Source organism: Vigna radiata, chromosome 1, assembly GCF_000741045.1.
Source record: "Vigna radiata var. radiata cultivar VC1973A chromosome 1, Vradiata_ver6, whole genome shotgun sequence".
NCBI classification, from domain to species: domain Eukaryota; kingdom Viridiplantae; phylum Streptophyta; class Magnoliopsida; order Fabales; family Fabaceae; genus Vigna; species Vigna radiata.
The window spans coordinates 1409290-1425310 of NC_028351.1; the positions used below are offsets into that span (position 1 = coordinate 1409290).

The following is a 16021-nucleotide window of genomic DNA, read 5'->3' on the forward strand; positions in this document are numbered from 1 at the left end:
TCATAATTGTTTTTAAGTTTTCTATTTGTTTTACAACAACCTTTAAACATCTTCACTTTTGTTCTTAAGCATTGCACAACATTCATAAGTTTCAGATATTCGAAAGAAATTCCGTGTTCGTTGGGAGACAACTTAGGGTTACTTTAGCCCTATCTATTTTCTTGAATACTACTAGGCAATACTGAAATTACCTTGAAAAGTAGTATTAATTTGATAGCTTCAACGATAGCTTATCACTAATATATTTATTGGATCGGATAAAGATTTATTATTCATTATATCTAAGGATCTCTCGTCATTCTTAAAATTACTATTTCCACGGTGTGATTTCATACTCTGTCACAACTTTGTAAGCATTTCCTTTGTTTTCGTGGAAAGGAAAAGCATATTCAGTATTCATAATTTTGGTACTGTGTTGTTGTTCTTTTTGGTTACTGCTATTGAACGTGTGCAACCTGACAGACTACCATAACACTTTGATTGTCAGGATACCATACAACCAAAGAAGAAGTTGTTAATTCATAAGACGTGTTTGAATGTAAGTGATTTCAACAACGACGCTAACCAAACAGCGATATTCAACTTCACTGGAAGACGTACCAACAAAAAAATAATTCTAAAATTTATACTAAAATAAATCATTATAATTGAGATAGAACACCAAATATAAATATTAGAGACTCAATAAAAACTTTAATGAAAAAAGACGCAAAGAAGAAACAGCCTAAATATGATTAAATAAACTTAAGTATCCCAAAATTTATAATTTATACAACTTTTATTGTTTTAAAAATAAAAATAAAAAATAAATTTATTTTTCTCACAAATTATCCTTATTTTCTGTTTTCTCTTCTTTTTAATTTAATACATAATATTTCATATTTTTTAACTAGCAGAACTCGAGGATATAATTAAAAAATTCAAAGAAAAAAAATACTTTTGCAGTTGTCATATCACAACTTTTAATTTTTGTTCCTATTATTTTATAAATATGTAATTTTAATCTTTATGTAATATTAATTACAAATTTGATATTTCAATTTTTTAAACTAACAAATTTTAATGTGATGCAATATATAATCCTTACAAGAATTTATACAAGTAGGTAAGTGATAACAATAGTAATTACTTACTCATTTAAATAAGATATTAATAATGTATTTAGAGTTAATTTTAATACGTATTATTCTTTTATATACATATATATATATATATATATATATATATATATATATATATATATATATTTCTTGCTAATAGTTAATAATATGTTAATGATAGACCAAAATGAATTAATTATAAACAATTGAAAGATTAAATATGTAATGAAAACTTTATAAAAAAAAAATAAAGTAACAATATGATTGGAATTATAGTATAAAAACTTAATTTAAGCCTTTGTATAATTTTCTCAATAATTAGTAAAATATAAAAACATATCCAAAAATGATGAAGGAGTCAAGCACGTCTCTGTCACATCAAGTGACTGCACTAACAGACATAACTCAGCCACCGACAGCATCATCTCTTTTTACAATCTACCATTTATAATTGTCTAATTATATAAAATTATAATAAATGATTTGAATAGTTATTTTTTATTTTCTAAAATCTGGAGAAAAAGGTTTTTATTCTTTAAACTTATAAAAACTTTATTATAATTTTTCAATTTTTAAAAATATAATGTTAATCACTTAATATTAAATTTTGAAAACTGAAATAACTTTAGGTTGTGTTCTCGTGGAAACAGTGATTTAAGAGAAATAAAAAAATAAATTTGAAAATAAAATAAATTTAACTTATGTAACATATTAAATACAAGTTTGAATAAATTAAAAAATAAAATTATCAAATTATTTTTTATGTTAAAAGTAATATAAAATATAAGATGAATTAGAATTATTATAGAATTTTTTTAATGAATAAAACTTTTACAAAAAAGTATTAATTAAAATAAATAAATGATACAAAAGGCACATAATACTTATTTCCATAATATATATCTATAATAAGAAATTAAATTTGAATCAAAAGTAATGTCAACAATTTTCATTAAACAAAACACATGGCAACTCTATCACCTCCTCCACGAGCACACTAGCAGAAACTCCCCTAACCACGAACCACCAAAATCCACATAAACTGAATCACATTTCAACGATGAAGTTACCTCCACTACGAATGGTCACCACCATGTCGCCTCCACCAATGACCACCATAGGCCTTTGGTTCAACTCTTGAATCATCTCGTATAACATGTCCAACACTTTCTGCAACACAACACACTTTTTAGAACAAACGAAAGCTTTTGGAATCGGTTCCAAGCACGAGAAAACAAATTCTAACACTTTGGAACTGGTTCCAAACAAAACAAAACATATTCCAAGACCTTGAAATCAGTTCCAAACAAAAAAGAACACATTCTATTCTTCTTGAAAAAAGTTCCAAGTTTTCACAAATTCGATTCCAAGTTTTCATATTTTCGATTCAAAGTCTTCACATATTTGATTCCAAGCATATGTATGCATGTCATTCAACCTACGTCCATGAACTATGATGTGAATCAAAGCAGACTCCAATGATAAAAGGAGATGTATATTTTGGAGTGTCAACTATTATGTTATCTGTTGGGCTGTTATACTGCCTGTTGAGCTTCTATATTTGTCAGGTTGGTATGATGTTGAGCTTTTATGTTTTCAGGCTACTATGATGTCTGTCAGGCTAACATGTTGTCGAACTACTATGATGTCTGTCGGGCTACTCGTGCTATGGATTCTAATCACATTCCATGAACATGAATCATGCACAATGCACTTGCCATACTCATTCTAGAATTCACTTAGGTTTGAGCAATGTGACACCAAGCTATTTCCAAAGCTTCGAGGAAAGATCACAACACAAGCAGTAACACCAAATTATCTCCATAAATTTTGAGAAAATATCACAACACAATTCTCCACCATTACTAAACTATTAATATACACCAATATACCAACCAACTATTTAATGACGCATTGAAGAGACTCATTATACATGATCAACGAGTCAAATGTGTATGAGTGTATGTCGCTTCTAAAGTCAAGAATCTCTTTGTATTATTTAGAAATATCACATATGCATATCAAAAATAACAATGGTAGTGCATGTGAAAAATAATAGTGTTGGTGGACACGTGAAAATAAAACAACAAGAATATTTCTTTCCATGATAATAGGATGACAAATTTATATTTTTCTCACATATCATTGTTTTTCATCACTTTTTCATCTTTAAAAAAACACTAAAAAAATAATCTTCAAATCTTCTTTAACTTTATGATTGTGGTGACAACGACAATCAATAAATGATAAATTTAACTATTTATTATGTTGTTGGTTTGATAAGTCATATTATTATTATTTTGATGGAGTAAATATGTGAACTTTGGATTGTAGCTCTTTACATAATAACCATGTGAATGTGGGGTAGAAGAGGTTATCATAATGAAGACTTTGGTGATGTCAATTCATGGAGAAAAGATTTGATGCTGCAATGGTGCTTTTTACAAGTGGCACTATCGCAAACATAAATGCTTCATGGTACGTATATTATAATTATGAAACGGGCAAAAAAGTTTTGTTTGGCTATTTATTTGTTGTGGGGTTGAAATGGTTTATATTTCACAATAATTGTAACTTGCTTTGCTTGCATTAATTGGATCACTCCTTGTGCCCATGTTAATTCATCTTTAACAAATGAGTAATGATATGATGATATATTTTTACATTTATTTAATATAGAATACAAGAATAAAATAGTTTATAAATAAAAGTTTTTGTATTTTTTTTTTAAAAAATAAAGTAAAAAATAAATAAAAATAGTATAAAATAAAAATAAAGTTTTTGTATTCTTAAGGACTTAGTTTTGAGTTGAATCATTCTTGCTTCATGATTTTGATATTGTTAAAAATGGAAGCTTAATTTTCTGCGTTTCATTGTCAAAGTCTTACATAAACCACACTAAGTTACTGAACAAGGTTGGTGTGGTGTTCTGTTCTTCTGCAATACAATATACATTAGCTTATTATCTAGGATAACTATAAGGAAAATGATATTTTAACACTATTTTTTGATATTATTTTGACACTGCACACGTGTCAAAATGTGAGTGGACGATTTCAAATTAAAAAAGTTGAGACAGGAGTATGTTTGGAAGAAAAAAACCAAAGTTTATTTTTTAATTTGAAATCGTCCAATCACATTTTGACATGTGTTCAGTGTCAAAATAGTGTAAAAAAAATGGTGTTAAAATTTTATTTTCCTTAACTATAATTTAGAAAGAAAGCAAAGGTGGCACGTGGTTGAAATGTACACACGTGTATGAGAGAGACAGAACATAGTGGCTGCTGCATACGTTATTTCATCCCTTCCCTAGATGCTCTGTCTTGGTATGTATGGTTTCATCTTCCATTTCTTGTGTCTGCGGATATCATATTATTTTCTTTGTTTATTTTGTTCTATATAAACATCAAACACTGCTCTATTTTTTCACACAGTTCTCTTTCTCTCTTTTCCCTATTCTCTGTTCTTAATAATTGCAGTTTTTTTTTTTTTTTGGGTGAATTACGTTGCCATCATCACCATGGCCATGAAAAGTGCTGCTTCCTCAGCCATTCGCTCTCTGCTTTCATCGTCCTCTTCCACCTTCTCCAGAAACCTTCATGTAACTCAACTTCCAAATATCTTCATCTTCTTTCTCCCATCTTTACTACACTTTTTATTTTTTGAAAAAAATTCAAGTTTCTCCAAAACAATTCTTTCCCATACACATGACAGTTGGATCGGAATTTCACCATCAATTTTAATCACTGACCCAATTTTACTTTTGCATCAAAGTAAAAATGCACAGTGAAAATACTAAATTATTCTTTCAGACGATGAGCATGATTAATTTTTTTAGGCAAGATCATGAATGATACTTAGTGCTTGAACTTTGGTTTATGCATGATTGTGAATGTATATTTTTTTTGTCTTATGGTTGAGAATAGGCTCCGGCTGAGAGGAAGAAGATTGTGGGGGTGTTCTACAAAGGGGGTGAGTATGCTAAGTTGAATCCCAATTTTGTGGGATGTGTTGAAGGAGCATTGGGTATTCGTGAGTGGCTTGAATCACTGGGTCATCAGTATATTGTCACTGATGATAAAGAAGGACCCAATTCTGGTTAGTATATCTTCAAAACTTAATTTAACTTCATCTAATATTGTTTATCTTTAAACTTCATTTGATTTACCTACCCAATGCTTCAAACTTATGACTATTTGGTACTTGATGCAGAACTTGATAAACACCTACATGATGCTCATATCATCATATCTACTCCATTTCATCCTGCATATGTCACTGCTGAGAGAATAAAGAAAGCCAAGAATTTAGAGCTGCTTTTGACTGCTGGAATTGGTTCTGATCACGTTGATCTCAAGGCGGCGGCTGCTGCTGGTTTAACTGTGGCAGAGGTAACTGGAAGCAACGTGGTGTCGGTTGCCGAGGATGAACTACTGAGAATCCTTGTTCTGGTGAGGAATTTCTTGCCAGGGTATCATCAAGCTGTTAATGGGGAATGGAATGTTGCTGGAATTGCACACAGAGCTTATGATCTTGAAGGCAAGACAATAGGAACTGTTGGTGCGGGAAGAATTGGGAAGCTTTTGCTGCAGAGGTTGAAACCTTTTAACTGTAATCTTTTGTACTATGATAGACTTAGGATGAATCCTGAATCGGAGAAAGAGATTGGAGCAAAGTTTGAGGAGGATCTTGATGCAATGCTTCCAAAGTGTGATGTAATTGTTATCAACATGCCTCTCACTGAGCAGACAAGGTATACTTTTACTATCTCAATCACTCAAAATCATGGTATGCATAATTTCTGTAAAATTCACGAGGGATTCATTCATAGATAACAGAACGTAAGAATAACAGGTGTTTTGGTTTGTAATATGTATATTCCATGGTGTGTTAATATTGAGATTCTTTGAGCCTAAGAGATGAGTAGTGAGGAAAGCTTTTGTGTTTCAGAGGATTGTTTGACAAAAACAGAATTGCTAAGTGCAAGAAAGGTGTGGTGATTGTTAACAATGCTCGAGGGGCAATCATGGACACTCAGGCAATTGCTGATGCTTGCACTAGTGGCCATGTTGCAGGTAACTCTATAACCAATTCACAGAAAATTCTTTTGATTTGAAATAGTTATGAGAAAATCAGAACTAATGATTTTTGTGATGAACAATTTGTAAAGGTTATGGAGGGGATGTTTGGCCTGTGCAACCAGCTCCAAAGGATCATCCATGGCGATTCATGCCAAATCATGCAATGACTCCTCATATTTCTGGCACTACCATAGATGCACAGGTATTATTGAGTTTTTGTAGTACTTAGGTTCTTTCATTATGTGAAACACTGATATTGATAATAATGAAACTTGTGCAGTTACGTTATGCTGCTGGTGTTAAAGACATGTTGGATAGGCACTTCAGAGGTGAAGACTTTCCAGAACAAAACTACATTGTTAAGGAGGGCCAACTCGCAAGCCAATATCGATGAAGTATCAACGTGGTGTTAGAAACTTCCATTTCAAAGCCAGGGAATGAGAAAAATAAACATCTAGAGTAAACTCTCATAAGTACTTGCTTTGTCGAATTTGAGCTTGTATGTACCAAATCTAATTAAGAAATAAAATAAAACTCTTTCCTGACTTGAGTGTTAAAAAAGTTTTTTGCAACTAAGATCATTCGAATATTGATAAGAACAATATACATATATAATTAAGCAAAATTTCCAAAGACTTAAGGAAAGAAAAATATAATTTATTTGAAAAGGGAAATTGATAATCATTATTTTGTTTTTTGTGGACTAAAATTTGGATTTGAAAAAAAGTTAGAGATTAAATCATATTAAATACTTAATTATTTATGATATCGTATTAACAATTAATTTAAGTCTTGTACATTTTTTTAACCATTATTAACATTAACGTTATTGATGACTTACTAGATAATTATTTTTTGACTTAATACCGTTTTTTGTCCTTAGTTTGGGAGGGTGTGTTAAGTATGGTCCTACCTTTTTTTTTTCATAACAATTGATCTCACCTTTTGAAAAAACTGTTCAATTGAGTCCTTTTTGTTCATAGTGGTCCCATATTCAAGTTTAGATTGTTTATTATAGTCCTTATTGTATACGATGATAACATGATTTTTAATATAATATTATGTCAGGACTGTGTTAAAATAACATTTGGACAGGTGAATGCATGAAAGAACTTATTGACGTCGTAACCAGCACCGTTAACAAGAAAGGAGTCAATTGAACAGTTGTTTCAAAAGTGAGATCAATTGTTACTAAAAGAAAAGATAGGATCATATTGAACAAAACTTCCCAAACTAGAGACCAAAAGCGGTATTAAGTCTTTTTTTTTCTACACAACAAATTAAGTCATAAAAATATTTTTCGACTCCTATCATCTAATATTTTTTTCTATATACGAGTTCAATACCAATGTAGTTAAGGTTGAAGTTATAAGATGGTTTAATGATATGGGTTTAACTTTTTCATTAATATTTGAGAGTTATTAAGTTGGTTTGGTAAGTTTGGAAGGAAGGGTGAAAAGGTTATGATATCTCCTCTCACTAATAAAATACTATGTAGTCAGTTCTTATTCTTAAATTCAATGCACAAATCTAAACAAGCTAGTTAAACAGATTTTAGTCACCTAACTATCAAACTCGCTAAGCGAGAATTTACTTGCCGTAACATTATGCATGATTAAAAAATTCTACAAAATATAATTGATAACTCAATTGGTTGAAACTAAGTTTGTTTTTTCTTCTTTTCTTTTACCTAAGATAAAATGTTTTGTTTCAAAATTACAAGCCAATTTGACTAAATTAAAATATTCAAACTTTTCACCACTAAAATATATAATATAACTCATTTAAAACCTATTAACTCAAACTATACAAATTTTATCTCAAATACTTTCAACTCTTTTATATCTACCATACATAGCTAGCCAAATACAAGTAACATTTAATCATATTACTCTATGAACATATATTCACTAGTGAGAAGAGATTCATGACCATTGAATAAGGGATTAATAAGAAGAATTTTCAGTTCTATTCATTTGTTAGTGTATTCCTCTAGTACCTACTACCTCCAACAACAACAACTGCATAACATATTTTCCATAAACTAGGTGGTCAATAAAATCAATAGGAGGACAATTAACAACCATAAGACAATCGACTACAAAATTTGGCCCATGATTATACTGACTATTAGTTTGTTAAATTTAAAAGTACTTAGATATTTGAATTACTGGTTATTAGTTTGTTTAATCAAAGAGTACTTAGATGTTTTAACACATGATTGAATATTATTATTATTGTTGTTCCATTTTCTTAATATGTTCAAATTTTATTTCCTATACTTTTTAAGGTTGAATATATATATATATATATATATATATATATATATATATATATATATATATATATATTTACATGAAAATTGAAATTAGTTCATTTTCAAAACTTTGACTTAATTTAGTTATCTAATTTTAGATATGCATTGTTTTAGTTCTTTTTAACCAAATTTTATTAAGTTTATTTGGCGATTCAAATATGTTTTTTTAACTAATATTGAAGCGAAAATATATGAAACAATACAATTTAAATGTTATCATGGAAAACATTTGAAATATTTAATAAACTTAATAAAAATTGACTAAAAGGACTAGATTCATGTATTTCTAAAGTTGACGAACTAAATTTGGTCAAATTTTAGAAAAGAGATTAATTCCAATTTTCACTAATAATCAACGAACTAAAAACCTATTTAACTCTTTTTTTTTATAAAATAAATCTTCAAATTATGTTTCTAATATTATTTAATTATTACTTAAATATCAAATAGTATTAGTGTTTTAATAAACATATCAAAATTTAAAAAGAAATATTTCATGGATACAGGGAACTAGTATACTTACCTACCTACAAACTAAATATGTAGATATCTATGGATCATATTCATAGATAAATGTTTACCTACAAATGCATTTATACATGATTACTTATGGGTTTTACTTATGGATATAATCCTATGAAATTATTTATGAATTTTGAAATTCATAAATAATTGTTATCTACAAACTATTTTACCTACATATTTTAGTTATTTTTTACGGATTTTAAATGTAGGTAATTAATATTTTTCTTGTATATCACTAAACATTTATCTCAAGATTCAAACATTAAAATATATTCAAAGTATAATCTTTCCATTAAACCAAATATTGAAACCACACCAACTTCACATTTGGATAGTTTATCCTCTTAAAGTAGTATAAAAAAACAACATAATTAACTTTACTTATCAAAATTTATTTATTGATGCTCTCAACTTCATATATATATATATATATATATATATATATATATATATATATATATATATATATATATATATATATATTTATCTTGTCATAAAGAAAAATCACAAGCAAGATCCTTAGTCTTCATTTATAAAAACTTTTCAAAATCAACAAGTAAAGACAACTTAAAACAAAATTTAAATATATATTTGAGAAATCTAGAAGATAAATGAAATAGAGATAAAGTTTTAGAGAGAAATAATATTTTTTCTAAAATAAAATTTGAATAATTAAATTTTTATTTATAAATTTTATACTGAAATAATAAAATATTAATAGTTCTTAAATATATCATTTCTACTATCAAGCAGTTAATTAAATTCTTACAAAAACTGTCATTTTAAAATTTTAAGGATTAAAAAAATGTAAAAGATGAAACCTCCTACTGTTAAAATATAGATAATAAAAGAATGTTGTAATTAAAATGCTTATATTTTCAATAATATATTTATAATACTTGTTAATGAAATTTAAATTTTAATAATAATTAAATGATATTTTTTATCACAAGTTATTTTCTCTTATTATGGCACTCGTCCTCGTAAATTGACATAACAATTATCGATGTACATGTATTCCACTTAATGCTAACAAATTCCACGACCAAAAAGTTAAATAAGAATATGTTTTTTCAAACACTTGATAATTAAGGATATATTTCTTCTTTAGATTGACTTGCTTGCTACTATTGTTTATTCAAGCATGCTATGCATACACGTATTTTCATATATATTATCTTTTAAAAACAATAGGAGTTTAATTATTATGTGAGATATTGAATTTGATAATGTTGAAATTTTTTTGTATTTGCTAGTTTATAAAAAGGTAAAATTTCAAACTATTAATTTAGCTTAACTCATTTCTAATTTCGTTTTAAAAAATAATCGGATAGTTGTCTTTTATCCAATTTTCATCGTACCAAATTTCCAAATGTGATAAATTACCTTATTTTTTTCCTTTTTCACTCTAAATTATTTTGAAAAGTTGTATTCTTATATCATATTAAAAAAATACTTCATATCTTCAACACACCTCCACTTAACTAATGTCATAATCCTACTACAAATAAAAAGAAATTAATTAACAAAAAATAAAGTAAAGCAAAATAAAATAAAATAAAAATTCACCCATTTATACAACTCATACATATTTAATAATTTAAGGTTTATTGAAACTGATAAAAAATTAAAATTAGAAAAATGATAAGGAGGGAAGACTAGGGCTGACTAAGCTGAATGAAAAGCAGTAACCAAAATGTCATAAATGAGCAAAGTAGAAAAATAAGAGAAATAAAGGAGTGGCACGTGGGAACTAACTAGGCACACGTGTGTAACAGTGAACAAATTGAAAGGAGAAACAGAGAATACAGAGTCTCACAAGAGCAAAGGTCGCAACCGGTGATTTCTTCTTCCCTCTCCAACTTTTCACCTTTCTATTCTTTCAATTTTTCTCTTCATCTTCTTATTATTTTTATTTATTTTACCATAACAGTAATAATTAATTACAATTTAAATTTTGTGCAGTGAATCAAATTTTCTCAGGCAAATCATCATGGCCATGAAACGCGCTGCTGGTTCCTCTGCAATTCGCTCTCTGTTTTCTTCCACCTTCTTCAGAAATCTTCATGTAAGTCCAATTAAATTTTATCTGTTCGATTTTATTTTTATTCTTTTCTAAATTGATTTCTGAAACTCGTGATTCTGCGTTACCTGTAATTTTTAGCATTTTTGTTCTTGTTCTTACATAACCGGTGGTGAGATCCGGCTTTGCTGTTGTTTGTGTGTTGCATGCGTGAACCGTCACCATCTCGTGATGCTAAAGTTTGTTTCTCACTCTGTGAGGTGTTTCTTCTGACTGGTTTACTTTCCATCGGAAGTACACGGGTTGGATTTTCCTTGCCATCAAACTTTTGCGCCGGATGGATTTTTTCTCAGTAACTCTTCACGGAATAGTTTTGAAAAATAATTTTTATCTTTATATTTTTTAGTTTTGGAATATTATATATGTAAAATATTAAATAGTAAAACAAATTTTTATAACTGTTATTTTTCTTAAATGATATAAATATATAATAATATATTTATTAATTGAATTTTAATTATTAATTATAATTCAATAATTTGTATATTTTAATTTATCTCATTAAAGATGTTAATTAATTAGTTAATTAAGTGTATTTTTTATTTTTAAAAGTTACATATATTTTTAAATGAGAAAAACTGACAAGTCAGGAATCATAATCCAGTGTCTGACAGATGAGTCTCTCCTAGTCTGTATTTGACAGTCCTAACTTGTATTTGGTGGACCACAGAACAAAAACCAATTCGATTTACATGATTTGTAACCCCACCACTTCTCATCTAAATATTAAAAGAACTATTATATTAAAAAATATAGATTATAAAAAAGTAGACAAGGAGAACTAAGTGGCTTGATCATTTTAAAAAGTTGAAATGATCATGCAATTTCTATTGGAATAATTTTATATTATCAACCAACTAATAAAAGCTGTGATGATTTTTAAAATAATTATTATAAAAATTTAATGGATTTGTATGTTATGATATTATTTTATTGGATGAAAGTGTGAAACTATTTTATAAAAAGGTTACTTTTATAATTATAAAATGTTATACAGTCTCATTGTTATTGCTTTATTTTACTTTTAAATATAAACTTTACTTTATTTTTAATTTATAATTTTCAGTTTCAATTTATAAAATTTGTCACCTTATTGTTTATTCTTAACATATTTTCTCTTAAGACATTTATATAAAAAAGAACCTCTGAAAAATATTTCCTTTTTTCTATTTTCAAAACTAATATTGAAAATTGGAAATTAATTTAAAAATAATGTAACCATTTGGAAAAATTCATAGTAAAAAACACAAATTAGAAAGACCAAATAAAGGGGTCCAAACTAATATCATAGTGTGAGAAACCATAATTCCTCTTCATCTCAAGGGAAAAGGCAGCAGACACCAATGGATTTAAAATTTATTAAAAATTCTTAAATAAAAATTATAAACGTCCATATTTTTATATTTTTTAATAAATAATATCATTCAATAACAGTTGTATCAAAAAAATACTACTCTCATTTGTATTCATTCTTTATGTCAGCAATTTTAATTTTTGTCTATGTATTTTTGCTGAGGCCAAGGTGAAACTTGTTCATCATGCATAGGTTTAGACACCGTGTCTGATCTACGTGTCATAACCAAGCAACTCTACTTTTCTATATAACTCACCCTTCTTCTCCCCCACAGACACACCAGCAAGAAATCTTTCATTTGCATCTCTTTTTAGTTCTCCTTTTCATTATTTCTATTGCTATTCTGTTTTAAACTTCTCTCTCAGCCATGAGTGATAACACACAAGAAGCACAAGAATACCTAGTTGAAGTCCTGGCAACAACCACTCAAGAAACCGTTGTTACCCCACTCGACAATGTTGTTACCCCACTTGACAACACATCCTCAAAAAATGTGTGTTAGTGAATGTTTAATTATTTATGCTGCTGGCCATGATTAATTTTGCTCATGCAACATCATGATTAATATTGTTTCCTTCAACTCTGTTTATGCATGACTGTGATTGATTTATTTACTTTTCCCTGTGATTGAAAACAGGTGTCAGGTGAAAAGAAGAAGATTGTGGGAGTGTTCTACAAGGGGAATGAGTATGCAAAACTGAATCCTGATTTTGTCGGGTGTGTTGAAGGAGCATTGGGTATACGCCAGTGGCTGGAATCCCAGGGCCATCAGTATATTGTCACTGATGACAAAGCAGGATCAGATTCTGGTTAATAACTTGCTAATCGATTCAAGTTTATAGTTTATATATCTTGAGATTTGAGTGTTGCTTGATGAATCAGTCCGTGACCAATTTCCATGTGTTATTATTATTATTTTATTAAAAATATGGTGATGTATCATGTGAAGATAAGCATGTCTCATAATTTTTTCTGAAACATCATGGTAATCAACACCATGATATGTTGGAAAGTGAATGCAGTTTTCTCTTAAAGTTTATAATTGCTTGAACTTATGGCTATTTATTGTTTTTTCTGTTGCAGAACTTGAGAGAAATCTTTCTGATGCACATGTTATCATATCTACTCCATTTCATCCTGCCTATGTCACTGCTGAAAGAATAAAGAAAGCCAAAAATTTAGAATTGCTTTTGACTGCTGGGATTGGTTCAGATCACATTGATCTCAAGGCTGCAGCTGCGGCTGGTATAACTGTGGCAGAGGTCACAGGAAGCAATGTGGTGTCAGTTGCTGAGGATGAACTCATGAGAATCCTCATTCTAATTAGGAATTTCCTTCCAGGGTACCATCAGGCTGTTAATGGGGAATGGAATGTTGCTGGCATTGCTTACAGAGCTTATGATCTTGAAGGCAAGACAGTAGGAACCGTAGGTGCCGGACGAATTGGGAAGCTTTTACTCCAAAGGTTGAAACCTTTTAACTGTAATCTTCTGTATTTTGATCGGATTAGGATGGACCCTGGATTGGAGAAAGAGATAGGAGCAAAGTTTGAGGAGGACCTTGATGCCATGCTTCCAAAGTGTGATGTTATTGTTATCAACACACCTCTTACTGAGCAGACAAGGTATACTTTCAATATCTCAGTCAAAACAAAAATCATTTCACTCTTGAAATCTCAAGCAATTTATTATTTTCACTCGAGTGCTATTCGTTGAAACATAAGATCTGGATGAATATTTAAATTCTTTTAGCATTTTCTAGTTAGGAGTAGTGACCAGTGATTTTTGTGATACAGGGGATTGTTTGACAAAGATAAAATTTCCAAGTGCAAGAAAGGTGTCTTGATTGTTAACAATGCTAGAGGGGCTATTATGGACACCCAAGCAGTTGCTGATGCTTGTTCAAATGGTCACGTGGCAGGTAATTCTAAAACCAGTTCACAGTAGCAAAACAAGAAAACTAGTATTGTAAGTTGATGATATTCTAACACATTAATGGTTCTTATATGTGTATATAATATCAAATTATCAACAATTGATTCTTTTACCAAATTACTTATGTTACTCTGGAAAGTGGAAAGAAAGTAAGTTATGTTATGTCCCCAAGTGACAACCTTTTGGGGATAGTTATTCATGACAATATTATCTGAAAAGCAGACAATTTAGATTGTGGTTGGTTACTATTCTTTGTTGAATTGTCTTCTCTAATTAAACTTTGATCCCTTTCCAAATCTCTTAATTGTACAGGTTACAGTGGTGATGTTTGGTTCCCACAACCAGCTCCAAAAGATCATCCATGGCGCTACATGCCAAACCATGCCATGACTCCTCATGTTTCTGGCACTACCATAGATGCACAGGTATTTAAACTTTTGTCTATAGCATCAGCTTATCCTTATCCTTTTGTGTTCTTTCACTTGAATAACACTAAATGATAATAAACCAAACTTGTGAAGCTACGTTATGCTGCTGGTGTGAAAGACATGCTTGATAGGCACTTCAGGGGTGAAGACTTTCCAGAGCAGAACTACATTGTGAAGGAGGGTCAACTTGCAAGCCAATATCGGTGAAGGGTATCAATGTGGTCTTAGAAACTTCCATTTCTAAGGCCAACAATGGAAGAGCAAATAAAGATTCAGAGATCACTTTGATTTTGCGATGTACTTGTTTTTGTTGAATTTGAACTACTTTAATTAATCTCAAATAAAATTGCAAGGAACTCTATGTTCCATGCATGGATCTTGTGTTTTTCGAATTTAAATGTGCTGCTTGAAATTAGTACTTATTTGCATGCACTAGAATCAAAATCCTATTAGTCTTTTCTGTTTACTTTTTATTTTCTTAACTTAACTTTTACTACACTTTGTTTTTTAAGTTTCAAATAAGGTTTAAAACAATATACTTTCAGGATTTGCCACAGTCAAAATCATTAATTATTTGAAGATATTGAAAATTGAAGATCATATTATCTTTTTATCTATTTTATATTCGACATCTAATAGCAACAATAATGATAAGTTTAATTTAACCACATCATTATAAGACAAAAAAAAAAAACAGAGTTATCATTTCAATTAATACTATTAAATAAATTATTTATAGTTTTACATTTTTTCCACAAATGTTTGATAAGATTTCATTTTAATAAATATTTTGAAGTAATTTATCTTTAAATAGTGTTTGATTTATATTGATGTTGGTACTGTATGTTTCTATGATATTACCGTAAATAAAGTACCTTTCTCATCTTGTTAATGCTTTTGTAAAGTTAGTAATTTGGGTTATGAATTTTTTTTACTTGACATATATATATATATATATATATATATATATATATATATATAAAATGAATTAATTATATATCATTTGTTTAAAAAATATGAAATGCCATGAAACTTTTTTTTATGGCTTACCATATAGCACATTGTTTGAGTGCTAATTATGCAATTGTATCAAATAATAAAAAACAAGAGTTTTCTGTTTTGGAATAAATATGGCTTTAGTACACAATTTTAAAGAATATCTATATCAAATTGGTTCAAAACAAGAAAGAAGGTGATTT

The 16021-nt window shown here is 28.9% G+C and overlaps 2 protein-coding genes across 3 annotated transcripts; both read left to right on the top strand.

Moving 5' to 3' along the window:
- The first annotated feature begins 4564 nt into the window (after nucleotides 1-4564).
- On the top strand, nucleotides 4565-6726 carry LOC106765573 (formate dehydrogenase, mitochondrial). The gene is made up of 6 exons (XM_014650254.2): nucleotides 4565-4701; nucleotides 5027-5198; nucleotides 5313-5853; nucleotides 6051-6175; nucleotides 6271-6383; nucleotides 6462-6726. The coding sequence occupies exons 1-6, from the start codon at nucleotides 4621-4623 to the stop codon at nucleotides 6573-6575; spliced, it is 1146 nt and encodes a 381-aa protein (XP_014505740.1). The 5' UTR covers nucleotides 4565-4620; the 3' UTR covers nucleotides 6576-6726.
- A 4118-nt stretch (nucleotides 6727-10844) lies between these two features.
- Nucleotides 10845-15252, top strand: LOC106756863 (formate dehydrogenase, mitochondrial). 2 transcript variants are annotated; one of them, XM_014639618.2, is made up of 7 exons: nucleotides 10845-10862; nucleotides 11007-11091; nucleotides 13098-13269; nucleotides 13544-14084; nucleotides 14256-14380; nucleotides 14707-14819; nucleotides 14916-15252. In XM_014639618.2, the coding sequence occupies exons 2-7, from the start codon at nucleotides 11017-11019 to the stop codon at nucleotides 15027-15029; spliced, it is 1140 nt and encodes a 379-aa protein (XP_014495104.1). In that variant the 5' UTR covers nucleotides 10845-10862; nucleotides 11007-11016; the 3' UTR covers nucleotides 15030-15252. The 2 variants fall into 2 exon arrangements, with proteins under 2 accessions (XP_014495104.1, XP_014494982.1); XM_014639496.2 differs by lacking the exons at nucleotides 10845-10862; nucleotides 11007-11091 and adding an exon at nucleotides 12727-12953.
- Nucleotides 15253-16021: the final 769 nt, after the last annotated feature.